At 38.8% G+C, this 22,060-nt stretch overlaps 1 protein-coding gene across 2 annotated transcripts in view; it reads left to right on the top strand.

The window, feature by feature from the left end:
• Positions 1 to 22,060, top strand: part of LOC139947011 (uncharacterized) — a 67,778-nt gene that overhangs the window by 34,541 nt on the left and 11,177 nt on the right. Inside the window, exons 3-8 of one of the 2 annotated variants that reach the window (XM_071944824.1) lie at positions 6,675 to 6,800; positions 7,701 to 7,864; positions 8,625 to 9,045; positions 15,004 to 15,030; positions 20,715 to 20,884; positions 21,664 to 21,880. In XM_071944824.1, the coding sequence (XP_071800925.1) occupies positions 6,675 to 6,800; positions 7,701 to 7,864; positions 8,625 to 9,045; positions 15,004 to 15,030; positions 20,715 to 20,884; positions 21,664 to 21,880 (1,125 nt within the window). The remainder of the gene's footprint in view (positions 1 to 6,674; positions 6,801 to 7,700; positions 7,865 to 8,624; positions 9,046 to 15,003; positions 15,031 to 20,714; positions 20,885 to 21,663; positions 21,881 to 22,060) is intronic. The other variant, XM_071944825.1, reaches the window with a different exon arrangement.

Below are 22,060 nucleotides of genomic sequence, written 5' to 3'. Positions count from 1 at the left end.
CGCTGGACATTTATTTTACATGAACAGACTCCAAATGAGAAAGTACTCTCTACAAAATGTATCTTGTCAACTGTTTTTGTTTGATAAGCAATACATGTAGGAGAAGAATACATGTATCTCATTTGTTTTCTAAGTTACATACTGTATGTATGTTACTTTGATACTCAGCAGAACAGAAATGTTTTCACGATATTCAGAATCAAAATTTAAACACAGTTTGTTTTAATTTTGTTTTTATTACACATCAGTGGTACACATGTTACAGTAGACCAGTCTGGTCCTGGATTTGCTGGCCCTACATGTACACTAAAATCACTGGCATGCAGCCGATTTTAGGATTAATCCTAACTCATGTTATAGGACGTGTAACCCGTCCTAACTTAGGATGGGTTGAATGCCTACATATTTGGATACGGAACTGAACCCGTCCTAAGTCCTAAGATTAATCCTAAGTTAGGAAGAGTTTGCTGAAATCGACGGCTGGGGCCTGCAGTCCAGTATAATATTCGATCTGTGATGGTACATGCCACTATTGCAATCAAGGACATCACTGTACTCATGGATTCAATGATGAACTGTGTCCAGTGCATAGGTTGTCCTTTCTCTATGATGATAGTACACACACATAGATAAATGGGGATGTTTTTGATGAGATGGTTTAATGTGCATGCTGTTACACGTACATCAAAACAAGGACGTGCACAGCAGAGTCTGCCAACTCATTGCATGTGTGTATCTCAGTATGGACATACTTGCACAATACCTTTGCAGACATAGTGTTATTTAATGCAGCCAAGGTGTGGTATCTCAGCCAATGATGCATTACCTTATGGATAAAGGATTTTATAACATGTACTCTCTTAGTCTCAACAATGATGACAGTGCACGATACATGAAGATGGATGCACTTTTAATCCAGCTCATCTGCTAAGTTGTGCCTGTTCAGCTTAGTGCCTGTGTGTAACTTTGGGTAAAATGAATGTTTGTACAAAATCACAACCTTGCAAGGAGCAGGAGGTATGTAAACACATGATGGTCAAGTGAGAATGTTTCAGTTTATAGTTTTTGAGTAGTGCATTGATGTGTTAATCAGGATGTTTGAACTGTGTTTACGTTCAAATGGTTTTGGGAGCTTGATTAGTCTGAGTCCCAATTTCATAGAGCAAAGCAGAAAGTTGTTCGGCGATTTATAAAAGCGGCATCATGAAATTGGGCCCTTGGCTGCATAGTAGGCCCTTCATATTGCAAGTATTGGCTGCTAAGTGCGCTAATTTTCTGCTAAGTAAAAGTGAGCAGGATACCAGTCACATGTGGTTCATGTGACATAGTTTGGCTGGTAACCGTATTTTTGTAAGCATGATTAACATGTAGTTGCGCTTAAGCTACTGCACTTTTTGTTCTTTAAACCTGGCTCTATGAGAGTGGGTGCCGTTTATTTTTTGATTACTCCTTAGATTGCTATTTCCTTGAGAGGAGTGCATCGTGGATTTTGGATTTGTTTATTTCTCATTTATTCTTGGGGTGTCTGCACTTTGCTAGTAATTCCCAAAAGACCGCCTCGAAGACGTTCATTACCTCCTTCCGATAAAAACCTTTTGGTCAGCCTTCTTAGAAATCCATCTCGCCGCTCCAGAACCCTGTAGTGGGGAAAGTCCAGTTCCTGGGAGGAAAAACACCGCAAAGCCAATTAAGCTATAAAGCCTTTCTCTTTGTCACCGGTGACCTATCAAGGCAAAGTACCGACCATCGTTAGTTGAAGTATCCGTAAGATGAGGTTCACCGTGCGTTGTTTTCTGATATTTGATATGGGTCATGTTTTCAGTGCTGCACTTTGTCCGTTTTGAATAAATTTCTTTTTTTAAAGTGAGTCGAGAGTGTTCTGTCGCCGACCGGTCTGTACTGCTTGGATATAGGTATGCCTTTGAAAAAGTAGAGACAGTCAAATATAACAATCTGAAAATCAAACTAATATAGAGTCTGATGAGGCAACTCTTTGTGTCTGTGTAATGGAGATGGGTTATCTCTCTTTATCTAGTGTCCACTGTCCAGACCCCAGGACACTAAGTAAATAACAGACTCAAATTGACATTGATAGAAAATAACTGTGGATTTAGTTAAGTTGATTATTCATAGAGCAATGAGTTGATGAACTGATTTTGTTGTTGTCATCTTTGGTGTTGTACACATCTTGAAAGACTGTACTAAATACATTAATGCCAGAGGCAATATGAGTAGTTCGCATTAAACATTTTTTTACATAAATTTATAACAATGTGTACATGAAGTAGCGGCTAACCATTGAATGTAAAATGTTAATCATTTTGCAATGATGTAAATTGATGTTAAGTGCATGCTCCATATTCCATTGTCCATGTGGATAAACATGTACATGTAGGTCCCTATCATTAATCACTATGACTATGTACATGTCAGGACATTGTACGAGTGTTGGATTGATTATTAATTATTGATTGATAAGCCTTGTTCACCACACACCAGTCCTTGTACTATTAATAACATATTGTGACAAGGTTAAAGACAATGGACACTATTGGTAATTGTCAAAGACCAGTCTTCTCACTTGGTGTATCTCAACAGATGGATAAAATAACAAACCTGTGAAAATTTGAGCTCGATTGGTTGTCAAGAGTTCCAAGATGAAACTATGAAAGAAAAAAAAAAAACTGTCACACGTGCTTTCAGATGCTTGATTTCGAGACGTCAAATTCTAAACTTGAGGTCTCGAAATCAAATTCGTGGAAAATTACTTCTTTCTCGAGAACTACGTCACTTCAGAGGGAGCCGTTCCTCACAATGTTTTATACAATCAACCTCTCCCCATTACTCGTAGTCAAGAAGGGTTTTATGCTAATAGTTATTTTGAGTAATTACCAATAGTGTCTACTGCCTTTAATCAGTTTTCAGTCAATTACATGTATAATGTGGGAACTTGAAACTAAATACCTTCCAGAGTAACCTAAAAGGTAACCAGTCGTCAATTTCACCAAACTCTTCCTAACTTAGGATTAATGTTTGGACTTAGGACGAGTTGAGTCCTGCATCCAAGTACGTAGGACGCATTGAACCCATAGTTAGGACGGGTTACTCATCCTAACTCGGGTTAGGATTAATTCTAGAGTTTTGTGAAATTGGCTGCAGCCTATAGTGTTTTACTGTTTCAGTGAATAGCCATCATGGCCATAGGGAAAAGTTAGCTTGTCAGTTGACTAGAGTCCATGAACAAGAGCCCTCCTTGTATAGAGCTGCTTAACCTCAAACTATTGCTTAATGGATTTTAATATGTTTGCTAAGCAAGATTTCTTTAGGGACTGATCACTAGTAACATAATCCCCAGTGTATCATGGCTGTCAACTTGTTTTTGTTTTAAAAAGCAAGATCTGTCTAAATGTACATGTCACATTTGTCAGAAGTTGTGAGCCTAACACTAACAGTTCTCTATAATGACATCGGCTCCAGTTGATTTCCTCTTCAGTGTTTGTGTCACAGAGAACTAGAAAAAAAGTTAGCTGAAAAAAAACTACACGGTGTCCAGTTAACAGTTGTATGGCTTCTGACTGGCACCCCCGAACAAAGATATTGACAAAATAGGGACACCGCCAATATAGGGCTACATAGATAGCTCAGTTGGTAGAGCGTCGGCACGTTAATCCGGAGGTCGTTGGTTCGAATCCCACTCTAGTCAATTATTTGTTCAACCCCAAAAATCATTTCAAAATTAACCCAGTCAGTTTCCCTTGTGGTTTATATTGATATAAAAAAAAAATTGTAAAGGTTCGTTTGTTTTTCGTTCCTGCTTGGGAAGTGCAACCTTTCAATGCTCCTTGCCAACTCTTTAGTAGCCACTTTAAAAAAGTTTTGTCCATGGCCCAATTTCACAGAGCTGCTTAAAAGCAGAAAGCATTGCTTATTTTTCTGCTGAGCACAACTAAGCAGGACACCAGTTTTTAATACAGGTAGAACATGTAGAATGGTACTGTAGCTGGTAACCTTATTCTGGTAGACAGAATTGTGATGTGCTAGTAAATTTGTATGCGCAGCTCTGTGAAACTGTGTCCACGTATTATGGATATGAAACAAAGATCTCTTGGTCATATCTTTGGATTCAACTCTTGATGGTGTTGTTTATGTACACTGTGAGGTGGCTAACAATCCAGGCCAGCGCTCATTGATTTCCGTGAACAGGAAACCGAGACTTGTTGAGTCATCCTGAAGAACGCTGTAGTATCAATAGTACGGTGTGTCAAAGGGTGCATAAAGTACCCCTCGTAGTAAATATGCATATATCCCATAATGCTTATTGCTATTCAGAGCCCCAATGCATTGTGGGTAGGCAGAGGGGTCATTTGACATGTTCGACGACCGCAATGTATGTATTGTTATGCTGCTTTATCTTTATGTGGATTCAACAGCGCCTTCTCTTGATACTTTCGCGACAAACCTTATTAGTAATTATTTTTATTTGGGCGTGAATTCTACGATCCAGCTATTTTAGAGAAAAAGAAAATGCAGAGCAGGAATTCAATATTTGTTACCCTTTACACAAAAGAGCATGATAGTTTCCTCTGTGAAAGGATTTCATTCTCTTAAATTAAGGAGTGTAAAGTTTACAGGTGTAGCACATGTGCCATCAATAGCATGTTGCACACATGCATTTCTCATGGACATGATGGAGAGGACTGTACTTTGTAACAATAATGGGGCTATACTACATGTACCTTAATAACTAAGGTTTACATGTACATGTAAACTGTACCATGGGACACTATCTGTAGGCTACTGGTACAGTACTCCCATAACCTTTGACCCTAATCCATTGGTTGATTAATAATCATCTCTTTATGTTAGTGCAAACAGTGGTTTGAACACAAACCCTGGTTACTCAATTTGGTTACAGTACAGTGACATGAGCAGACACCAAAACAAGACGCTCCATGATAAAGGTCAAATGAATCTCAAGTGTGCATGTAGTCATTATTCAGACACCCACCCCCTTTCCCTCTTGCCCCCCCCCCCCCCCCCTGTCTGACAATGTGGAAAAAACATATTTGCAGACACAATACGGAACTGACTTTCAAGTTGCCCATACATGTAGTGCACAAAGTTTCCTTCTTGCAACTTGCTTAGTGTACATGAGGGCATTTAAATATTCTGTGTTTACGAAAAGAGTAACCCTGTACATTCCATGGCATTACCTGGCAGGCAAGATATTGCATTGGCCATATTGGAAGTTGCACGTTTTGCGTCAATATTCTCATACAACCAATACAAACAATTGCAAAAAAACCACAAACATGTTACATAAGTGTCCAATTTTTTTGAAAAAAGGATGGAGGATGGGCATTCCCCCCCTCCCTCTCAAAATAGCCGACAGCCCCAGCTGGTTATTTTTTCAATTTGTTTTTTCCGTCTGTGATCATTATAGTGTATAGACAATCCCTAAAGACAGTTGGTACTTAACTTAATTTTTGAAAAGAAAATTTTAAAATCAAATGAACCATCTACCATTTTACCCCAATTCATAACAAATGATATAAAATGTAGGCCTACAACAAACATGTATACTTTACATGTACATGTACCTTCAAAGGTTGTACATGTACTGTAGGTTTTCACATGAACATATAATATGTGCTCTACATAACATGCAAGTGTAACACATAACCCGTTAGGCAGTGTTAGGAAACAACAGCTCGTAAATTCACGGCCTTGGATGTTTTTCTAGGTCACCTGAGGTCACATGCGAGTAATTAATTCAATGTTTTGACTGAGCATTGTGGTTTCGGTTCAGGGGTGAGTGTTATGGGCGTACCGGCCAGGTGCTGTGAAAGGAATTAAACTAGGAGGTTACAGACGGGCAACATAATGGACTGTGGACTGGGTAACAGCAAGAATGGGAGGCAGGGGGTAAATGTTGAGGGTTAGGGGTACAGCTGGGAACAGTCTGTTACGCTGTAAACTTTGCCTTGGCTTCGTCTGTGCTGGTACTGAGAACTGTTGAGGTAGACCACTGAGGAGCATTTATTCAATGTCTGCTCTTGTTATATTTATGTGGTTTTTGCACAGCATTAGCGTCTGTATTCATAGACAACAATGATGTTTGATTTGTGGGTAGGTATGTTTGGTAATTTGTACTTGCATGAAATTAAGTGTACAGCAAGATGCTGACATGGTTTTGTTGTTCAGTTTGGGTCACTGGTGGTTTTCCAACTGTAATTTGCACAGGAGAAGTTCTCCAGCCTGCTGAATTTGATACTCTGCTTGGTTAAATTGCTTTTGCATGTACTAAGACTTAAACATGCGAAGGAATCTTGAAACCCAATCCAAGTGCATTGCGCTGGTCCAAGATGAGATTTGCACTGGGGTCCACAGAGGTAAAAGGCAGGGAAAGAAACCACTGAGCCAACCTGATGCCAGATCATCTGGAACAGTGGTGTCTTCATGTTACTTGACGAGTACTTTACCAAGCTCACCAATTGTTCTAACCCCTGTCTACTGACAGGCTAGGAAGCATAACGATAAAACTGCACTGTCTACAGAAGAGGGATGTGAACCTGGATCAACGAGTTTCAACAACGCTATCAAGGCTGCTGTACTGTTTCTAACTTTGAATCTGAAATTATATTTATCTTGAATTTTTGTTTTGTATTTTTCAGAGGAGGACAGTAACAGGTCATCAAGCCCAGTGAGATCAGAGAATGGGGAGAGAGCAAGGCAAGAATCAGGCTCTACAGAGGGCAGCAGAGGGGATGGTCCACCAACCAGGAGTAGAGCTCAACCTAGTAAGTGCTTTAGTGATATTAGGTCGTAGGTCGTAGGTCATCCTCTCAGGTATGCCTTGCGACATGAATCATAATCATGTATCAATGCGCTTTCAGGAGTTGCCCGTAACTTTTTTCTCAACCGGCCTGCAGCTTCTTAGGTTATGCCTAGTGATGCCAGCTGCATAATTAAACTTCTCAAGCTGTGAGGTTTTTCAGTTGTTAGTTTTAACAAGGTGCTGTGGCCCAATACGCTGCCGATCAAATCAGGAAAACTGGGGCGAAACCCTTCTCTTTACGATGAGTGCACTTGGTTATTTTATGTGTACTACAAAACACACGGAACCTACTGCTTTACACCCCATCTGAAAAACGCAGCAATAATTTTTAAGAATCTTGCTTAAAGCCAGTGGACACATTTGGTAGTGTATCTCAAATGCATAAAATAACAAACCTGTGAAAATTTCAGCTTGATTGGTCGCCGGAGTTGGGAGATAACTATGAAGAAAAAAAAACACCCTTGTCACTCAAAGTTGTGTGCTTTCAGATACTTGATTTCGGTACCTCAAATTCTAAACTTGAGGTCTTGAAATCAAATTCATGGAAAATTACTTCTTTCTTGAAAACTACTCCACTTCAGAGGGAGCCATTTCTCACAATGTTTTATACTACCAACCTCTCCCCATTACTTGTTACAAAGTGAGGTTTTATGCTACTATGTATTTTGAGTAATTACCCATAGTGTCCACTGCCTTTAAGGACACAAGTGTCAGGTGTCTCAAACCCACACTCTGCTGAACAGAAACACCAGAGCTTATGAGTCCGGTGTTCTCATCTGCTTGGCCCCAGCACGCCGTATGATTGAGGGCATCTAGAAAGTCATCACAAATAACACCTAGAATCGTTTTTGAATGGTTACAGTTTTAGATGCCTCAAAACGACGGGAAAAGGAAGACAGACAGCATAAATATAGATCTCAACAATTAGACACCAGACAGAAACGACTTCAGGAGATTAGACACAAAGAAACCGATCACAGAGCTGAAATACTTGAGAGGAAAAGGAGACAAGAGCAGGAGGAACTGGTGAGTTGATTGGTCAATTTGGACATGTGAGGCAGCTGGTTGGCTCCACTGAGCTTAGAAATGGGTTCTACGTTCCACAAGTGACATTAGCCCTTTTCACACACATTTTTTTTTCATGGGGAGCAACCCTAGGGAATAACAACTAGCCCATTCATACTTTCATCGCTTTTCCCAAGATGTACCCCAACAAATGGGCAAACCACGTGAAATAGCTATCCCTACTTTGGAGTAGGGGTAGATGTTAGCAGTAAAACCCCAGGGCAGGCCTGATACTTCACGGAGGCAACGAAGGCAATTACCTCCATGCCCCCTGGTGCTCTTAAAATGCTCCAGTAGAAATTTACAATTTCTCCATAGGGTGCCCTTTACCAGGGAGAAAATGCCTTGGTGCCCTTGCCCTTTAAAAAAACAAAGCATACATGCCTGCCAGGGTATTGTTGAAACGTGCAACTGAAACCCTGTAGAATAGGGACCTACATGTAGACAGGGACAGTGTAAAAGTGCGCCGGGGTAACTGTGGGGTAAAAACAGATCCTGGGGCCTCCCCAGGGCTGTGTTCCATGGGCACAAGAGATACAGTGTGCCAATGGGCAATTGGGGGATGGTTCTCGCGATCCTAACCAATAACTGTTTAGTTGAATTGACTAATGATTAATAACTAGCCATTGATCAAAACTATTATTGGTTACAATCGTGAAATAGCACCACTGGTATTGGTTGCTTTGTTCATCAATTTCATCAACTATTATTAATTTGACAGGCACGTAAAGAAGCGATCGTTCGACGTTCACGAGAACGCTCAGACAACGCCCGTGAGAAACGCCGCTCCTGGAGTGCATTCGGTTCCCGTGACTACTCCTCTCCGGTCCCCAGCAGCGGGGCACCAGTTCCTGCGAGAGGTCGCAGCACAGACAGGATGTCCGATCGACAACAGACCTACTCGGGGGTGCTCCCCCTAGGCACGAGCAAGAGGCTATCGAGCTCCGTGTCGGCCCTACACAAGCCAGTACATCTGGTGCGACTGGGTCCCAACGAGAACGACTGGTTCGAGGTTCACATACCGGAGCCGCTATCCCGTAGGGGGTCGTCACCAGGCAACGACAAGAAAAATGATTCTTCTCCTTTGCCCGCCAGTAGTAGTGCAACCCCCCGCCACCACATGTCCTCACCCAACCTTGCATGTAAGCTAATACTTGACATAACTTCTAACACAAAACGCTGCAGGACTTGCCAGACCATGGACACAAGAGGGCGCTATTCTTACCAGTCTTGTTCTCATAGACCTTTTTGCAAATACCAATTGCGCAAGCGCAAACTGTTGAATGAGTTGCATGCTGGTCTTGCTAGCGATCAAACTTGGATCGCTAGCTAGACCAGCATGCACCTCATTCCACACCTAACACCTGCTTACCGAGTATTTGCGCTTTGGTCTATTGCTCTTAAAATGGCTTTGTCTTAAAAGCTTCTTTAGCTGGAGATACAATATACCCCTTGCACAATGTGGAACGTACCTACGAACAATGCGCGTCTACCATTTCCGCCTTTTTGGAAGTCAATTCCTTTGTGCACTTTTTTACTTCCAAATTGACTCCCAAAATGGCGGACATGATAGGGTAGGTTCCGCGTTGCAAGGGAGCAATACTGAAGAATTTGCCTTTCCAATTATCTTGCTCTTGCTGCAGCCATTTCAAACAAATCTCTTTTAGGCTAATGTATCTTTGACATGTTCCCTGTTTGCATCAGCAATATGGGATGCCAACTCCCATCTGACTAAATGGGAATCAGACTACTTTCACCTCTCAATCTCAGTTTGGTGACAATGACTTGGAAGGCAGTAAAACAAAAATGGGTTGACAGTGATAAGTGGAGGCTTTTGTAGAGGTTTTTGAGATTAAAAAATGACTACCCAAATCTCCCATTGAGTGACTGGTCACATTTTCAGGAAGTTTTTTTTGTAAAGGACTGTACAACACTGTGCAACCATCAAAGGACAATCCATGTTTCGTGGGTTTATTTCCTCATTGCTTTGGCTATTAGCCAATTGGAAGCCAATATGCTCTGACTTTTTTATGATTCAAAGTGGCGGATGGAGCCATAGCCAGAGTCATAGCCATGGTTTTAGAATATCGCACAATTTCAACCAAACAAAAAATGTCTAAAAAATTCTAGTAAAAAAAAAGATTATCTGGCCAAAAATGTGCCATTCTATGAATATAAATTCATTTATCAAATTGAATATCTTAATAGATACAATTTCCTCTTTAAATACTTCAAATTCCTGATGAAAACTATCACCAGATAAGAATTCCTTCTCATTCTTTGAAAAAAAAAAATTCAACAAACTGAGAATTGGGGAAAGCAGACATGACAGAAGACTGAGACACACATGGTATAAATTGTTAGTGAGCTAGGGGGTCTCATTACCTTATATGGGTATGGCAACTCCTGCAGTGAGATGACATGTGATCACCCTATCATTGAACAGCATACCGGTGACTACCCCATGGGACATTGTTTAATGACTCCAAAAATCTCACATTTTCAACACCACTTAAGTCTTTTCCATATATCTTGTTTCTTGGTTTGGGTTTTTCCATCCAATATATTGGAATTTTTTTCATCATTTGCACAAGGAATCATGGAATTCTATAATAGTATTCGTAAATTAGTTATTGACTTTTATTTATTTATTTTTTTATTTATTATATATTTTTTTGTAAGAAAAAGCCAGCAGTTTGTACTTTTTTTTCAGGCTTGGGCAGAGAAAAAAAGTATTGGTGTAAACCCCCCCTGTAAATTTGTTTTGATTTATTTGCCTTTTTTGTTTTGATTTATTTATTTGTTTATCCAATTGTTCAAGATCGAAATCACAGCGAGACATTCCAATGTACATTTAAATACTTGTTGCCCGAGAAAAAAAAAAAAAAACGTTTGTGTAAATCCCTACTAAAAACTTGTTCTTATTTTTTATTTGTTATTTTTGCTTTTGATTTATTTTTACTTTACCCTGAAGCTAAGTGAAGTGTCTTGTCCGATCCCAAGCTGAAGTAACCAATAATGTGTCGTTGTGTTTGAAATTTGAAACCCTCTATCTCCCATTCAGATTTTGTACAGAGAAGTTTAGGGTAAATTTATCCGGCATGGTTTTCTTTCTACTTATGATTTCCGGTTCTGCCTTTGACGATGAAATTGTGATGAAATAGCCTGAAAATTCTTTTACTCAACGATATTTCCTCCTTTTTTTCTCAAGGACCAAACTATTATGCCTGATTAAGGAACAGAACTTAATAACTTAGATCAATCCTCAAAATTAGTTTGAGGCAAACTTTCAGGGTTTAAGAAGTTGTTTTTGTTGTTTGATTTACAAGTAGAATTGATTTTGCCCTCTTTCTAAGAAAGTGATTCCTTTCTTACACATTCAATTTAGCAGGCTTGATAGTCTTCCATTTTTAGACTGATTTCCGATTTGTTTTCCCATGGAAAAATTATGATGAAACAGCCTTAAAAGTTTATAAGAGCTTACACCCTTGTAGGTCAGTCCTTATTCTCGATAAAATGTTCTTACTTTTTTTGAAGGGCCAAATATCATGCCTTGTTCAGTAGCAGTCAAGTTCGCAAAACTATTTTCGATCAATTCTTGTTTTTTGAAGCTCAGTGTAAGCCAGGAAACCATAGACGGTCTTCCGTAACCAAACTCTGAAATGCAGATCTTTAATTACTTGAACCTGTAAACTGTTGCTGAGTTATGTCGGTTACTCCATCCCAATTACTAGGTGTTGGGTTCCTTAGCTTTCATTCAAGTTTAGAAAAGATCAGTTGGAGTTTAGTTGTGGCGTAGGATCTGTTATACTTACAGACAGCGTTGAATAGGTGCAGTAGGTTCACTCTGACTTGAAATTAGGTTTAAAATTAACAAAGATAAACTCTAAGGTAACTCTGATAATAGCAATAATAATAATAAAGACTTGTAATGCGCACATACCCACCCTGCTGGGTGTTCAAGGCGCAGTAAAACCAAAAACAAAACAAAAGAGAAAAGTCACAACTAAATTAGTCCTTGAAAATCTGTGACATAAAATAATTTTTGAGAAAAGATTTGAATGTTGTGGTACAAAGCAAGATCTTAGATCAAGTGGTTGAGAGTGCTGGCTCCTTGAAGAGATTAGGTATGCTTACGCAGTTCTCAAAGTTAAATCATGAATTTGTTGACGACATTTTTTAAAGAAATTGGGCCTTCAATACCTTGAGTATTTAATGTACCTACAATCTTTACAAGTGACTTACATGTACCTACCTTAATGTTTTAATATGCTAATTGTGTGACCTGTGATTACCATACTGACCTCTCAAAGCCACACCCTCTTAACATGATTGGATAACCATCAGCGATATGATAGTTAATTCAATGTATGCATCTTGCAACTCTGAATAATTCATGGAGTGATGAATTTCTGATAGAGGCCCCAAACTAACAATGGAAGCTGAGAACTTTTTGATCATGTTTAGAGTCCTCCACATGTAAGTGCAATCATAATACAGAACCCTAATCCTGGTAATGGGATCAGACTTTTCCCCCATCTGGCCTCAGTTCCACAACAGTCCATCCTTACTTTCAAAGCAGATTTCACAACATGGTTCCAGTGAGTTGCATAGATCCCGGAGTTCACACATAAAATCATTGTGTTGAATCTCAGTACAGAACAGGGCCATACTATTTTTCCTTATCCAGCTTCAAGGAGTTTTGATTGCAGAAATTAACAAGATGGCCGCCGTGAGATCGAAACATACATATAGGACCTTTTCGAAACCACGATTTCGGCTTTGGATTTGGCTTCAGGCTCCGTCCTCTCGTCTGAAGCCCTGAGCGCATAGGTTGTTAAAACAATCACGGGGGCCAATCTAGCCTGAGCCAATAGGGGACTTCTGGGACGCTTGATGGCAGCAGACTTAACAGGTAAAATCCATTGTTCTTGGTAATGCGCACATGCTCAGAACTATGTAAACAAAGGACATTTACCTGGTAAGTCTGCTGCCACCTAGCGTTCAAAAATCTCCTATTCTGGAGCTGAAACCTTGGATTTGAAAAGGAGTCTTAATTCATCCACAACTACATAACCCGCTGAAATTATCAGAGGACGATTCCATGATACATTTTCACATCCAATACAGTCATTCCACCGGATTCATGATTTATTTTGTTTTAATTTGATTAATTTTGTCTGAGATTCGGGTGTTCTGACCTCCTCATGTGTGTGTGATTCCCATGTGGTGGTGGACATACATGTAGTGCATGGCATTTGTGGTGTCTTGGCATACTGTGTCATGGTTTTGTTTTTGCCTGAGTGGCAGCCATTTTTATTTATCTAGCTCATCTGGGGGTGGGAGTCAACAGACAAGTTAATGACTTCTAACAATTTTTGTAGCAGAAAATTCTGCTTGGCAAATTTCTTTTGTAAGCCAAATGATAGTTGGGGACCAGTTGCAACAACTGATTAATGTGACTGGCATGAGTGGTAACCAGTTTCTGTAAAGCGATATTTGTCTACGTTTAGCAAGTTTTTGTGCTTACATGCTTTATGGAACTAAGCCCAGGTCATACACAAGTTTTCTTGAAATTCAAGACCTGTCAATCAATCAATCAATCAATCAATCAATCAATCAATCAATCAATCAATCAATGTTGAAGTGATGATCTTGGAACATATAGAATAGGGAAGGGGTGGGTTGCAGATTTTTACTAACAAGGTCTTTGATAAGTTTAATATTGGCAAACTAAATTCATAAAACAAATCAGAAGACTGTAAACTCTTGCGACCAGCTAAACAGACTATGTACACATGCATATAGAGTCAGGGATCCAGACCAACATGGCTGCTACTCTTGAAGGCATGACTGATTACGGCATGGTTTTATGGAAGGGCATGTGGTTATTTTAGGATCATTTTGTGGCACTCAGCTTTGTCTGGAGTTTGGGTATTTTTTGGTTTTTCTAAGTTGCTGCAACGCTTTGCTTTTTGCTCAAATTTAGTTGCTTTTGATATTCCTTTTGCTGATACTTTTTATTGCATTTTTGCCAGAAATAAGGGCTTGAATTTTTAAAGGGGTATTCTGAAAAATAATAAGGAAGGAAATGTCATTATAAATAGGAAGGGAGATTAGATTATAATTTTAACAATTCTTATTATTAAATTTTGATAGATCTTAATGCATTTATTGGGAGGCAACTACTTGGGAATTTGTAATTAAGATAACAAGGGACTATTCCAGCATATACATTTTTAGTGTGATAAATTATTTGATGTGACTTTAACAAACAACTTACTGTAGGAACATAACAGTTTAGGTTCATTATTACACACAATTGGTTATGTGTTGATTGAAGGTAGGGTCATAGATTGGTTTTATTGGCAAATTATCAAGAATGAAACAATAAAAATCACCTGTAAAAGTTTGAGCTTAATTCAGTGTTCTTCCCGAGAAAACAGCAACAAAATGTTACTGTATTTTCACAAGAACCTCAAATCCATCTTAGTTTATGGAGGTGGCAGCGGGTATCAACCGCATCTCTGGCTGCAGTATTCAATAACAGACACCAGGGGTTGATTTCACAAAGAGTTAGGACTCGTCTTATCTCAAGTTAGGGCGAGTAACTCGTCTTAACTTAGGATTAATCTGAAGGTCCGCATGCTACAGTGCAGGGTTGGGACCCGTCCTAAGTCCTAAGATTAGTCTTAAGTTAGGAAGAGTTTTGTGAAATCGACGGCTGCACTCAGAAATCTGAGAAACGATTCATGCATGAATCCTCTCTCAGATTCAAATGTCTTTGGATGACAAATAATCCAAACAATATTACTTTAAAAAAAATCCTTTCTCAAATTAGTTTATAATCTCAACAGCTGCAGCGCTTTTTACCAAAGATATTGTCATAATAAAATGTACTTTATCGCCTAGGGTAATATAGTTTTTATTGTAAGGCACTTTCAGAAAATTTTCTTACAAATTCATTTTTATTGGGGTGTTCAGCAATCCATGACCCTACTTTTAGTACAGCATTTTACCTTAAGTGTAAAGTGGCTTTGGAACTTTTTTGAGAGAACCTTTTTATTGAAGAACTATCATTTATTTTTTTGAACGTAAAGCAAACAATGTTAGGAGGCGCATCAGAGGTAAGTTCTGGTGATAGTTTGAAGGAAAGTCAAATTGTTTTGGGTGACTTTGTTTGTTGGTTTCCATTTTGTGATAGAAGTGTTTGTAGATAAACGATGTACGTGTAATTTGATTTTGTCATTTTTACAGGTAGATTTAGATATTTTTGTGATTTTTTTTGTCTTGGGTTATTTCAAGAAACATTCATAAATAGTTTTGTCTAAAACATTTCAATCCTTACATAGTTAAAAAAAATTAAAACTAAAAGTAAATGTTTTATCAGATTGAACACTTTAATAGACGGAAATTTACATCGGGTTGACAAAATTGATTGAACACAGCAACAACAAAATTTAATGCGCTACAATCTTTTGATTTATTTATTCTAAAAAGAAAATTTGGCAAACGCTGAAGTTTTTTTTTTGTAAACTGCAATCATTTTCCCTGCTAAACAAAAATTCCCAAAAGCCATTTTTTGCTGGAATTTATTTAAACTGTTATTTTTAAACCATTTGTTTGTTAAGTCCAAAGTATTTTGCATGAGTGTCCGTCTTGCATGCTGTCTTTTTAAATATTGATCTTTATTAACCATATATCGTCAAGTTGACATAAATTATTTTTAATTTTCCCCGAAAAGTACAAACCAAAAATGGGACATTGTATGTCAGTGGTCAGTACAGTATGCAAACAAAATCCACTATTTATTTACTCCAGTTTTCAGGGGCAGTTTAACAAAAAAACTAAATTAGACTTTGTACAAGTAATTGTTAACAGAAATAACATACTTCATGGTTTCAATGGTGACTTGTCTTGACTAGGAGCAAAGTAACTTGTTTACTCCTCTAGAAGCAGATTTTAAAAATCCATATTTTTATCAAAAAGTCAACAAGGCTGTTGAATGAACCGTAACTTTTCTTGTTTAATTTTACCACTTCCTGTTGAGTATTATCAGAAAAAATTCATATTGTTATAAATAAATCACTCGTACTGGAAGTTTGAAAAACATTGACACTTTGAAATCAGGACAACTTTCAAGTAAAATGTATTGAAGCGCTCACACACCAGAAAGCTATCGTCCAAAACTCTTTTGGAATTGGCACTTTTCTTTTCAGGGAATATGCTGGTGTGAACTTTGGAGGTGTCGTGCCCTCCCCGACAGTCTGAAGTAGCTTGTTTGTACAGGCAAGATATACAAGGTCTTGGGATAGGGGTTTCAATAGAAAGAAACTTCCAAAACAGGTGCTAAAAGCCAAGTGGATTCCCTTCACAAAAGATAGGGGTGACTGGGCCCACTGCATAGGAAAGTCTAAAATTTCCTCAGGTGAACAAAAGAAGACAATAGATTTGTTGGGAACAATAGGCAGCAGGCCTAAGGTTGAGGCCTTTAGTGGTTTCCTGTTGAGGTATTGATTTGGTTGTATAGGGTGGGTTTTACTGGCTGTCAGTTGCTGGGTGCTCTAGACATGTGAACGGTTGGGCGGGTTGAACGGCTTCTGAACTAGTGACTGCTTACCGTGTGATTCGTACATTCTGCCATTTTTAGTCTATGTTCATATTCTGTTGGATCAATTCATGAGTGGGTTTGTATACTGAATGGGTTATAGTACACTTTGATATTGTACTTTGTGATAGTCTTCGTTATAGTGTTGCCTGGTAACCGAATGATACATGTTGTTGGTATCCATGGCTGTCACTTAAAAAACTTCACAAGGAAAAAAGTTATAGTTCGATGATTTACCAACTGGTATTCAATTTGATCTACATTTGACATTTGTAATTCTGGTAAGGCTGCAAACATAGTTCAACACTTACTTAAAAAAAAAAAATGGCAGAATTGGAAGTCGGATGTGATTGAGGATTTGTGAAATTTCGTCAGGATTTTCCCGCTTCTTTTTGGAATTACTCTTTATGTATGGATGCGTCGCAAACCAACATGGCCGCTGAAATCAGCAGAATACCAAGGATAAAAGGTTGTCTATTTTTGATTTATTTATTGGTAGATTTATTTTTATTTTTTTATTAGAGCATACTGATCGAAACATCGAGTTGAAACCTACGGTTCTTTTCAGATGGGGAATCAGAAAGACATTATCTTTACCGGTATATGGTGTTACCGAAAACGTTACTAGGCCCTATATCATAGCTTTAATTTAACTCCCTAGTCCTTAAGATAAACTATAGATTTGCGCTGTGATGGTACCGAGTAGAAAATCCAGTGGTTAGCCTGCAGGACTTGCAGTTCGAGGTTGTGGGTTCGAACCCTATCGAGCTAAATGCTGAGTCACACTGACAAGAATAAATATTGTTGTCTAGTTACAAAAAATGGTGGCAGGATGCAAAATGTATTTTCCATAATTGTATCTCTCACTGCTCTGAATGCCTGGCAATGCAGGGAAAACACCCACCCGTTTCTACAGCATACAAAAAACCCACTTCAATCTTTTGACACTAGCAGTGAGATTAGTATTTGCATGTAGTTGTAAGCCTAGCCCTAGTTAATTTGAATAGATTACTAGGTACAATGTAAGCCTACCTATGGTGGATTTGTAGATTTGGACACTCTGATTACTGAACCAATAATTTGGGATCTGGACAAACCTGTTTTGGGGGGGAGAAGAATCAGGGGTCTATTTCACAGAGAGCTTAAAGTGATCTTGATGATGTTATAGGATTGGTATTAAAGGAAAAACCCATAGCTGTTTTATTTAAGTCTTAGGGTTACTGATTATCTTAGCTCACTGATTATGAAGTTCATACAAGAACCTTTTTACTGTGAAATATTTCCTTCTGGAAACATAGCTGAAATGCCATATAGAGAACCCTTTTTTCCCCCTTTATTAAAACTAGTCTGAACATTTGTGGGAAAACGACAGGACATAACATGCAAAAAGTGTTCTTCGTTGTTTTTTCGTTTGCAAGTGTGGGTTACATAAATTCCAAGCATGCTTTCTGCCAGGGTTGTTAACCAAGAACAACTGAATACCTTTACATCTTAAAGACAGTGAACACTATTGGTAATTGTCAAAGACCAGTATTCTCACTTGGTGAACCTCAACATACATGTATGCATAAAATAGCAAACCTGTGAAAATTGAGCTCAATCGTCGTCGAAGTTGCGAGATATTAATGAAAGAAAAAAAACTATGTCGTACCATGGTCACACGAAGTTGTTTTGCTTTCATCAGATGCTTGATTTCGAGACCTCAAATTCTAAGTTTGAGGTCTTGAAATCAAATTCGTCGAAAACTACGTCACTTCAGAGGGAGCTGTTTCTCACAATGTTTTATACTATCACCCCTCCACTTACTCGTAATCAAGAAAGGTTTTATGCTACTAACTATTTTGAGTAATTACCAATAGTGTCCACTGCCTTTAATAAATCAAGTAGACATAATTGTTTAGTAAGTTTATGTAACCTTCATTCATATCACGTAGGCCTGTCTATCTTTCTGTCATACAGACCCTACTTGGACTTCTTCTATTCCCAACTATGTTAAACAAACAATGAAGCTGTACAGGGTGTGGGTCGATTCTATTGTATCAAATTCAACGAAATTCTGTGAAGGATTACAAATAGACATCTTGATTGACGCAACACAGTATTGATTGTAATTTTTTGTTTTACTTAGGATTTCTATTTTTTGGGGGGGGGAATCTGTTTGCCAAAAAGTATTTTTATGGGAGAGAATTTCCATGGGAATGCTTTGTGGAACAATGTTTAATTGAAGTTGTAGAAGTTGTGTGTACAAATGTTTGTACGAGACACTGCAAAATTGTTGGATTAATTCTTTTCTTCAGAATGTTGTACACTGGAAGTGAGTGTCTTTTACAATGGCGGACAAATGTAAAATTTTCAATATAAGGAGTTTTTTTAAGTGTTAGGTTAACAGTTTGCCGTTCAGTAAGTTAAAATTAACCACGGTGTGTGAAATGTTTGCGGATAATCTTTGTTAAAGATTCACTGCATGTATTTATTTCTGTTTTGGTTTTAGTTGAATTGTGTGCAATTGAGCATGCATGCTACATGTATGAGTGTGCTAGGCTGAAATGTTTGCGTGGAACTAAGATGTGTTTAGAAACTAAACACAACTCCAAAACACTGCACAAGCTATGTGGCTTTCTTTTAAAAGCATTATTTCAGAAGATATTGGCAAAGCTTTTGCAACTGGTTTGCTTTTGAATCAAGAAAGGGTACAGCATTGGTGATGTAAGCAAAATAAAAAACAAAACAATTTATGATCCTGTTTGTACAAAAGCAGCTTTGTTTAAGAATTCATTTAAGACTGGATACGATTCCATCATAAGTGATTAACAAACATGCACCACATTGCTGTTTAGAACATGTGAATTGGGTGAATAACCATTTGCTGTATCGTTCTATACATCTTTAAATACCCCATTGTACCGTCGTGGTGCAGACGACCCTGCTGCTTTGACCCAATGCTGCATAGTGTATGAATAGCCTAGCGCTGTTTCAATATTCTCTGAATGATTCTGTATTGAAGAGGTTTATGGATGAATGTTGTGTTTTGTTCACATGGAAAGTAAATAGTTCAGATCCATTGCACAATGTTTACTCGTTGGGGTGCTTAGGGACTTGTCTGATACTTTCTAAAATAGTGTTGAATGGGTATGCTGTTGGTTGGGATAATGTCCCCCATCATGGCATGTGTTTGCTTGCAGACTTTGTTTACATCAAAAGCATCAAGGACAAAATCCACAGGCGGTAATTCGTAGCCCAAATGTGGATGTCCCACCATGCCCAAATGCACATGATTGGCTACGAAGGATTCGCGCAAAGTCCAGGAACACAGGCAACCATCATGGCGCGCTGAATTTGAATCAATAAAATCTGGCATAGTAACACTGAGGCAATGAAGGCTTAGTGCCTCTACATATGCCTCCTGGGCACTGCCTTGGTGCCCTTGAAATTCTCAGGTAGAAATTTACAATTACCTTATAGGGCATTTAGGTTGACCTTTAGCAAGGAGAAATTGCCTTGGTACCCTTGCCCTTTCAAAAAAAGGAAGCATACAGTGCTGCCCTTGATCGGTAGTTACATGTTACATTCAAATAATTGATGGCTAACTTAAAATCCAACAAAACTTCAGTATTAGCCCCAACTCGCCTATCACACCTTAGAGTTGGTACCCTTCCCACACACTTAGCCTAGCCTCGCCCATTCACACCTTAAGGGCGGTACCCCCACACACCCACCTGTCATACCTCTGATAGATACCCCTTCAACTAACATGACCCACTTTTGTGTTGTCTTTGGTTTCTTATTCCCATGACTCAAATATGTGTCAATGTCAAACATTAGTCACCTTCGAATCTAAAATACACTGACTGTGCCATCGCTCTCTTCTCGACTAAACTACGGCTAATTGATATAAGCTTTGTGAATCTCTCGAGCAAACACTAACCCAGGATGTGGTGCCATACATCCAGACATTTTATAAATTGAACGTCCTGTGTATAGGCCTGAAAATAACCCACGGCACCCACAGCGAATTGCTGTGGTGCCCTGTGCTTTCGCTGTGGTGCCCTATCCTCATAAGGTACCAGAGGAGAAATCACTCTGCCCCTTCAAGAGCGAAGTTCAAGCATCGGATCATGTCTTTCCATATGAACACTAAGACGGCATTTGTGAGTAGGAGTAATAGTAAGAAGGTTGGACTAACTTGTCTTGTTTCCACTACAGCCCCATACCCACATCGGGATAGCCGGTCGGCGCACTCAACACCAACACACATGTCAAGACCACTGTCGGCAACAAAACGCTCCTCGTCGAATTCAAAGTTAAATAATGGAGCGCAAGAAGGAAACACACCAGCGGCGACGGCAACGGCTCCAGCACCAGCACCAGCTAAGGTAAACTTACATCAAGGTCTTGTAGGCTACCGTAGATAATGGGTATTGATAGACGCACCCTTAAAAACATTGTCACTATGTTGTTCTTTAACATATGCATACAATACATGAACATGACTGGCATGACTCAATGGTGGTGTTTTTCAGGGTTTTTTTTTTTTTATGTTGTCTATCGGTTTTCAGGCAAGTAAACTCATCTGACTTTAGTTTGACGTAGATTATGGCTGTACAAACTTTAGAATGTTTTTGGGAAAGTAAAGTTTTAGCCATGAACTATTTTTGAAAGTAAAATATTTTTAACAAAGAAAACCTGAGAAAAAAAAACTGGATTCCAGTTTCTGGTCACTTGTATACAATTCAGAATTTTGCCGAACTGATGTTCATGTTGTCACTAAACCTATGTAATGGTTGACAAATTCGGGCGTGTTTGGCAAATTGGGTTTTTGTAAAAAGAAGCATCTTTTAAATTTTGTTTCACAGTGAATGTTGACAAGGATAACAAATAGCTATAAGTATTTGTAGCTAATAGCTATAAGAATTTGCTATTACTAGAATTTAAAAAGAGAACTGTATTCTATAGACCAATTCGTTCAATTTTGTTTCCTCATTTTTTCATATGCTTGTTTGATTTCACAATCTATACAATCAGTGCCATGGAAGAAAAAAGGGTAGAGAGTACTTAACAAAAAAGGCCACTCGCTCTTGTTTTTTGCAAAAATAAAGTCACGAACAAATTCTATCATTGACATCATTGACCTTCCAAATTTGCATATCTACAGAGGGCACCGTCTCCGCGCACCCCTCTACACATGCGACCTCCATCGCCAAAGCAACAACCCACACCCAGGACTGCTCCACTCAGAGTGCCATCACCAAGGACTGTCGGAAGTCAAGGGTCAACTTCGGTGGATGGAAGTAAAAGCACACCGGGCAGAGTCGCATCTCCGAGGAACCTACCTAAACAAACAAATGGGGATAGACGAAAAACCAGTGAAGGTAGGAATTGTGCTTAAATGTGGATGACACGGGGACAGAAATTTTGCATTTGAAAATACTTACAAATCGCTATTATTGAGTGACAAACGGGCTTGTACATGTTTGCTTCGTTTTTTGAAAGAGCAAGGGCACCAAGGCATTATCTCCTTGGTAAAGGGCACCTTTTGAGGAAATTGTAAG

This window comes from Asterias amurensis, chromosome 14 (assembly GCF_032118995.1).
Source record: "Asterias amurensis chromosome 14, ASM3211899v1".
NCBI classification, from domain to species: Eukaryota; Metazoa; Echinodermata; class Asteroidea; order Forcipulatida; family Asteriidae; genus Asterias; species Asterias amurensis.
This window is presented reverse-complemented; position numbering and strand designations above follow the sequence as displayed.